General features: G+C 49.2%; 1 protein-coding gene across 1 annotated transcript in view; it reads left to right on the forward strand.

The window, feature by feature from the left end:
- PTPRG (protein tyrosine phosphatase, receptor type G) overlaps positions 1-8,348 on the forward strand; it is a 531,589-nt gene that overhangs the window by 407,942 nt on the left and 115,299 nt on the right. Inside the window, exon 7 of the mRNA XM_015558213.1 lies at positions 3,277-3,434. Within this exon, the coding sequence (XP_015413699.1) occupies positions 3,277-3,434 (158 nt within the window). The remainder of the gene's footprint in view (positions 1-3,276; positions 3,435-8,348) is intronic.

The raw sequence follows: 8,348 nt of genomic DNA on the forward strand, positions 1-8,348 counted from the left end.
GCTCCATTAGTTCACCCCGGTCTTCCACTTCCCTAGCAGTAAAATTAAAGAATTAGACCAAAGTGGTGCTTTTCAGTATCCTGGGCTCCCAGCTCAGCTTCAGCCTGGGTGGCTGCACGTTCAGCGTCGGAGGTGCCCAGCTCCTGCGTGGATTTTGTTTGAAAAAGAGGGCTTTCGCTCCTGAAGCCATTGAACTAGGGACCTTCCGGGTCTCAGAGCTCTGAGATCCAAGTGGTAGACGGTAGTAGAACGAACAGGAACAAAGCCACCTCTCTGTGCCCCTTCGCCAGGTCTGCCCGCCTGCCCACCCATCTAATCCACCTTCTAACCAGTAAAGCCAGCACCTGCCCTTGTCGGTCAAGGATAGAGAAGCCTTCATATCCATAGCAGTGGTCACGGCCGCAGTTTCCATGTGTCCCTGTTGAAGTCACAGGCCCATACGGGGACAGGGTTCCTTTGAAATCTAGCCCCTGAGACTGGCAGCACAGGCCTTTCTGCTGTAGCTTTTATGTTCTTTAAAGCCTGGCCTCTTCCTCATGTGGGTGCTTCATGGGGCTTTGCCTCGGTGTGGCTTGCCGGGACTTTTGCTCACTCCCCGTCTGCCTGCGGCGTTCTTAACTGCAGCCCTTAGATAGGGTCAGACCCCTGGGAAAACTAAAGATGTTCTGCTCCTTCCGACCTGAGCCCTTGATCCTGAGGCAGGTGGTGTGCTGTGCTGCGAAGCCACGTTCACCTTCAACATGAGGGAGAAACAAAGGTGGTGATTTTCTGGCCTCAATGCCAAGCCCTGTGCACCCTCCGTTGCTTCCACAGCCCAGAAGTACAAGCAGATGCCAAAATACTTCCTGCTTTAGGCCGGCAGTCCCAGCCAAGCGCGCTTGTGGGGATCCCCATCATTAGGCGGCGGGAACCAGGTTTAAATTAAAGCCCAGCCTTGCCAGTGGGCACAGGGACAATCCCACTGTGCCCGGCCTTTTGTCGAGCAGAAACCGCTTTTGTCGTTCGATTATGGAGCCCTGTAATTTGAGGACTTTTGCCTTGATGGTTAATATTTAATATTTCCTTCAGAGAAGAGAATTGAAAACCCATGCCAGAACCAAGCCAAGGTTTCTGAGCCTCATGGATAACTGCAGCTCCTTTGGCTGTAGTTACTGAACCTCTCGGTGCCTCGTCTCCACGGGTGTGAAATGGTTATGTTAAAAGTATGTATTTTACAGGGTTGTAAAGCAAGAGTGCAGTGATGGTTAATTAGAATGGAAGCCTCCCCGGTGGTGTGGGTCAGTTGGATGGGCATCATTCCATGCACTGAAAAGTTGCGGTTTGATTCCTGGTCAGGGCATGTGCCTGGACTGCAGGCTTTAATCCCCAGTAGGGGGCGTGCAGAAGATAGCCCAAAAATGTCCCCATCCTCTCTAAAAATCAATTGAAAATCTTTTTAGAAGAAGAAGAATGGAAGCCTGGATTCTGAGCTGCCTGGTTCTGCATTCCAGCTGTGTAAATCGTTAGTAATAAATAATAGGAACCACTTCACAGGGCTGTTTTAAGTATTAGATAAATTAGTCTTTATACTCAGACCTGTGCCTGGCACATACAGGAAGTGCTGTTTAAATGTGCTCAACATATAAAAACTCAGACTAGAGCCCTAACTGGTTTGGCTCAGTGGATAGAGCGTCAGCCTGTGGACTGAAAGGTCCCAGGTTCAATTCCAGCCAAGGGCATGTACCTTGGTTTCGGGCACATCCCCAGTAGGAGGTGTGCAGGAGGCAGCTGATCAATGTTTCTCTCTCATCGATGTTTTTAACTCTCTATCCCCTCTCCCTTCCTCTCTGTAAAAAAAAAATCAATAAAATATATATTTTTTAAAAAATAAAATAAGTAAATAAATAATAACTCAGACTAGAGCCTGGCATTTAGTAAATGTTGTGTTCGACTAATTTCTACTAAGAGGAAATATAATTTTAATTATTCTAATGTAGTCTGTTTCTATTGGGGGTTTTGTATCATTCCCAGTTACCTAGGCCTCTTGAGTTTAGGAATACACATTTGCCCCAAAACCTGCACAATTTGTTCCGTAAGAAAGAAGAGGGAGGAGGCATGAGGCTTGGGACGAATGTTCCTGTAGGCACAGGTGTGTCCATGAAGTAACCTGGGTCCCTGAAGCCCCCCAGGAATGTGCTGGGGTCCAGGGAGGGTGGAGGCCAGTATGGAGTTAAGGCAAGACATTCGCAGGTGCAGTAGCCTAAAAGGGATGAGGAACACACCCCAGACTTAAACTCAGGTCAGGGCTAGACCTCTGCAGCCTCAGGTGGAGACTAGAACTTTCTCTGGTTTGTGAAAGAAGCTGGATGATCGGGGAGCCTGATTGGGAGAATTACAACACTGAGCTCTCAGCTATGTTGCACTGTTCCTTCCTGCATTAGGACCTTCACACATGCTGTTCCAAGGCCTAAAATGCTTTCTCCTCTCCCGCCCCCACCCTTCAACACGCACCTAGCTCACTTCAACTCCTTTGGCTGAGTCAGACCGTGCAAGCTCCGGGGCCCCCCTGCCTCTGCTCTGACCCCAGCTTTGCCCTGTAGAAGCTCTGTGACCTTGGGGAGGTACTCACCCCTTCTGTGCCTGTTCCTCACAGTGACTGTGAGGGATCAGTGTTGGGTCCCAGCTGAAATAGGTCATTTCTTCTACATCAGTGAAGACCCTTCCCCTCCACTTTTGTACAAGAAAGAAGCCTACTGCCAGGGCCACCACTTTGTAAGTTCTGGGTCGTTCCTAGGTTAGGTTTCACTTCCATCTCCCCAGGCCCTGGGTGAGAGCAAAGTGATGTAACCGACTCTGGAGCTGCACCCTGACTCACAGTTCTTTCTCCCCCCGGTTCTCTCATGGGTGCCCTGACGTTTGCCCCTCTGGTTATTCGTCCTAAAGTACTGTATAGAGAGGGGCTCTCTGGTGAGATGAGATTGTGAGGGTTTGGGTTAAACACAGTCAAGCCTGTTGCTTCTCTCGGGGCTGCTCAGAGACTTCACTGTGCTGGGGTGCCCATTTCCTGGGGAGCATTGCTCATCATGGAACCTGTTTTCATGAGACGCAGTGCAGCCCTGAGGACACGCCCCGGGACCCGCTGCTGTGTGTCCGGGGCTTTCCCACCACCAGCGCTGTGCCTCCGGGAGGTGAGCAGACAAGCTTGAGATGTGGCGCCAGCATGCAGGGGTCTGCCTGTGGGTCTGCAGCACGCTACGACTTACCGTTGTCTTTTCTTTTGCCTCTTCCCCCAAACAGAGAAGGAGACCTTCCTGGATCCTTTCGTGCTCCGGGACCTCCTGCCTGCATCCCTGGGCAGCTACTACCGGTACACGGGTTCTCTGACCACCCCTCCGTGTAGCGAAATCGTGGAGTGGATAGTCTTCCGGAAGCCCGTCCCCATCTCTTACCACCAGGTAGACATCCGGCCCCCACGGGGGGCTTCTGTGTTTGTTTGCTTGTTTTGTGTTGTCTTAACTATCTGACGTTGCTAGATAGGATTTGTTGTTTTTTTTAATTTTTTGGATCTTCTGATCCTCGCTGATTCATTCTTTCCAACAAACATGTTTTTGGAACTAAGAATTCTAAAATTTAAAACATGGTTTTTCAGCTGTAAATTAACTAGCTAAGAGGCGTGCAGGCATGAAATCGGACGGTATTTCGACTTCAAGCAGCTAACAGCTCTCCTCAGTGGTGATGGGATCTTGTGCCAGGAACTCGTCTACGCCCCTGACATGTGGTAACACATTTCATCCTTATGAACAACAGTGTCATGGGGTAGCTACTGTTAGTCCCCACTTCACAGAGGAGAGACACAGAAGTGCAGTTACTTGCCCAAGGTCACACGCCGATTACCAAGCCATGGCGTCTAATCCCTAAGGTCATGCTCAGAACCGCTCACCCTACCCAGCATTCAGGAAAGGGAGATATTTGTATACATGAAGAAAGAAGAGGAAAACGCCCTTGATGGAGTTCTCTGTGTGCCAATCACGCCACTAAACACATTACATATGTTCCATCTAATTGCAAAACAATGTTGAGAGGTGGGTTTGACACTAAGATTGGACACATAAGGCCATTGAGGTGTGGAAAGATGGGTAACATGCCCCGGTATTCATGGTTCATGAATGTTGAAGCCAGAAACCAAGCCTGACTTTTTCTGATTTCAAAACCCATGCTGCTAACCTCGACACTGAACTGCTTATCTCTGAGTATGGCCTGGGCAGTTTCCATAGGAAGCTGAATTTAGGCTGCTGATAACTGTGGGCAGGAATTGCTGAAATGGACATGGGGTTGGGGGCAATGTCAGAGGAAGAGGAGCCTCCAGGGGAGTGAGGGGTCTTGAAGTCACCTCATCAGGAATAAGAGATGAATGGGGAAAGCTCTCAGAGGGATTATCTTAGTCGCCAAAGAAGGCAGCCTACACTGAGGTAGCAGAAGCATCGATTTCTTCTCTATAATTCCAGAAAATAGAGCCAGGAACAATGGGAAGGATGTGTAAGAAAGGCATTGAAGCCGTTGATCAGCAATGTCTAAAAACGGGAGGTTCCTATCTGGCTGTTCCTAGAAACGCCTCCCCAGAGCCTGACAGCCAGCGGTAGGGATGTAGCACAGGGAAGCGTGAGGCTTGGGAATGGTGTGATAATATCAGCAATATAACTGAGGACACCGGCGACAAGGTTATGAGCCTGACGGGCCTGGTAAAGAGTCCAAAGATTTTCCAAGAGCAGAGGATGGAATAGGGAGTAGGGGTAGTTGGTGTGCTGGTCAGGTCTCTTTTGGAATAAGAAACAGAAACCCCTTTCAGGGGTAGCTCATGTGGAGGGAGTATTTTCAGGAAGCAATGGTGGGGGGATCCTGAAGCCATCCTGACCAGGAATATAACTAGCAAGTGAGGTTCATGCTTCACTCGCTCAGGGGCCACGCAGGCTCTTACATCTTGGCGTTTCTGCTATGGCTTTGCGATTCGGTACTTTTGCAAAATTCTGGTTCCTTCTCTTCCAGGTTTTATTTTTTTTTCTTTCCCAATTTGGTTGACCTTTCAACTCAATGGTTAGTGACCAGCTGACAGCAGTCTGGATCTTAGTCAGATCGTATGCAGGAAGATAGGTCCGGTAGACAGTGGCCAACCAACGAGTTGGCGGGTCTCAGGCCATGTGCCCGATGTGAATAAATCAGCAGTCACTTCCTAGGATGTGAGGGTTGCCCCTGGGGGTAAGAGGAGCAGTTTGTGCAGGAGAGACACCAGATCTCACTGAGGAGTTAGGTGGCGTGGGCCCAGGCCAAGCAGATGTATTTGGCCTCACTGCCATTAGCAAACATTTAACTGTCAGAGTTTTTTCTTTTAATTCTGCTCTTATCAAAAAAGAAGAACTAGTGCCCTGGCCATTGTGGCTCAGCTGGTTGAGCATCATCCCATGCACCGAAAGGTCGCCGATCCGATTCCTGGTCAGGGCACATGCCCAGGCTGTGGGTTCCGTCCCAGGTCAGGGCACATACTGGAGGCGGCCGGTCGATGCTGCTCTCTCTCTATCTAAAATGAATAAAAGCACACTACAGGAAAGAAGGACTAGCAATTTGGTTTCTGAACAGGATCTGCCAGCCTCCAGGAGATAAGGAACTATGAGGTGAATTTCCTTCCTACTGGTGAAGCCAGCATCGTTTTATCAAAATAAAATTCCAGTCCACATGTTTGCATCTCCAGGGTTGGGGGAGGAGCTTTGTGGATTAAGGTAAATGCTTTGTCTCCAAAGATATAAAGGCTTGGGATAAGGAGGTTACGAAAGCCACGCCTGGCCCTGCGAAGGGCAGAGGCAGAGCGCGGTGCTTGTCAGGGTGGGGAGCCATAGGACGCATGCTGGGTTTTACTGCGGTCTCCAGTTTTAGGCTTGTGTCTTGCCAAGTATGTGTCAGTTAGAAGCACTGTGATCTTTGGCGACTGGGCCTTCTTCTTTGTTAAGACTGGTTTACCCTCAAACTCCCTGCCACCCACACACTCAGAGAAGACATGAGGACAGTTTTCCTCTCTGACTTTCAATAGACGACTTCTCTGTAGCTATTAATTATTGTTTCAAGAAAATTGTGAAGAAATAAATGAATCATATCGGCTCCCTGTGTCTTCACTATAAACCATCTTCAGAGAAGACTTGCCTTGATGAGGCACAGCTTCGTAGATCCCTGTCTGTCTCCCAGGGAGGAAACAGCTCGTGTCTATGTGGCCACGCTGGGTCCCTGCCGGTCCGCTGCATGAGGTCACAGCGTGTCCGCCCTGGGAAGGAAGGCATTCGCCGTCCCAGCGGTGGCGCGGCAGACCTCCCGGCCCTGCCAACATTCTTTCTGAAGTTAGCACAACATGTTCATTTCAGAAGGGCAGCTGGCCAACTTGGAGGAGCCAAGCAGACAATTCCATGTCTGCGTCTGTCGGAAAGGGGGCGTCCCCAATCCTTCATCCCGCTCGCTGTCTCCGCTCCTCTCTCACACCCTGCGTGCCTGAAGCAGCCAGGATGAGAGCATGTCCGCCATGAAGTATTGTGGTTGGCGCGGACTGTTGGCTGGTAGGATGTGGGTTTCTTTGAAATCTTCCAGAGTAAATAGGAGCAACTACTTTATTTTTTTCTCCTTTGTGAGTCTACTCGGACCTTCGAACCGGGCTCGGAGCCAGTGAACCCTGACTCCGCCTCGTGTGACAACCTAGAACTGAACACGGTGTGGCCGATGAAATCACACGCGGGCTTCGGGGGCCAGCACTCAGGGTAGCTTGTGTGGCTTCATTAAACACGCATTGTTAATAAGCTGAAACCGGGCCATGGCTTTGTCACCCAGGCACTATGGTGACACTCAGTCCTGGTGTCGGAGGTCAGAGAGCAGGACTGGTGCATTGGGAAGGTGCCAGCTGTGTCCTGACCAGACGGGACATGGGTGGGGATGTGCTTTATTCTAGGACAGAGGCTCTCAAATGCTGGTGCGCGGGCCTTTGCAGACCATCCCAGCCTTCCCTTTCCAGGACTGGTTGCTTCCTGTGGTTTAAAATGTGACACTGCCTGTCATTTTCCTGAGCGTGCATGTTATCTTAGTGCTTCTTGGGGACACTATAGAAAGGCAGTAAATGTCTAAATATGTCCAGTTTGTTTACTTTTGTTGTTGTTTTTTTCAAGTATATTTTTACTAATCTCAAAGAGGAAAGGAAAGGGAGAGAGACATAAGAAACATCAATGATGAGAGAGAATCATTGATGAGCTGCCTCCTGTACACTCCACACCAGGGATTGAGCCCACAACCCAGGTATATTCCCGGACCGGGAATGGAACTGTGACCGGTTCGTAAATCGATGCTCAATCCCTGAGCCAAGCCAGTCGGGCAAGTTTGTTTACTTTTGGATGCTTGATTTTTTCCCCCTAAGAATAAGTTGGAGTGGATTGGGAAGGTTTATTTGCATGATTTTTTTTTGTATCAGTGTTGTCTCTTTCTTAAACAATGGAGCAACTCTTTTGAATTAACACCATTTACCATCTGAAGCCAAACTGCGTGGGGTTGCACTCCTGGCGCTAGTCTTCAGACTCTCTGCCTCGGTTTCCACCTGTAAAAGGGAAGTGATACTAATGCCCACGCTGGAGTCATTCCCAAGCTTCCGTGGCGGAATTTGTGTGGAGCGCTGGCCCCGGCCCTGGCACCGGAGGAGGGGCTTGGGAGACACTGGGCGGGGCTTGTTGCTGTTCCCACCTGCTCACCAAAGCTCTAGGGCAGCACTGTCAGTATAAATAAGACAAAAACCATGAACATCCTTCAACATTTTCTAGTAACCACCATAAAAATGTAAAGAGAAACAGGTGAAATTTATTTTACTGTATTTTATTTAGCCCATTTTTTCCCCAGTTATGATTCTTGCAACCTGTAGGGCTAGCCCCATTCCTGGGGGGATAGCCACGTGGAGCTACTGGCTGTGAGGCTCTAGTGTTTATCTCAAAGCCATAATCACCAGCAAATCGCTTCCTTCAGAATGTTTCTATTCCAGCACTCTGTGATGGGCAGCGCGTGCACATAACGGTTCTTTTAAGTAGTGGGTGAAGGTGTCATTATTAATCCACAGCATATAGCTTTCTTTGTTCTTTATGGTTCAATCCTTTCCTGTCTGCAAGGATTTCTATAATCACCTTCATGAAAAGCTGTCTGTAGCTATGGGGTCCGGTAGGAGTGGGGGATGGTCCCGGGGTTAGCTGGCTATTCTTGGATTTTATTTGGCAGCCATGTTTCAGTGAGTAAACCTTGGGATGCTCCAGGCTATTGAGAATGTAATATTCCATCATGACTTGTTTAGTAACGAGCCAACAAAA

Source organism: Myotis davidii, unplaced genomic scaffold, assembly GCF_000327345.1.
Source record: "Myotis davidii unplaced genomic scaffold, ASM32734v1 scaffold189, whole genome shotgun sequence".
Classification (NCBI taxonomy): domain Eukaryota; kingdom Metazoa; phylum Chordata; class Mammalia; order Chiroptera; family Vespertilionidae; genus Myotis; species Myotis davidii.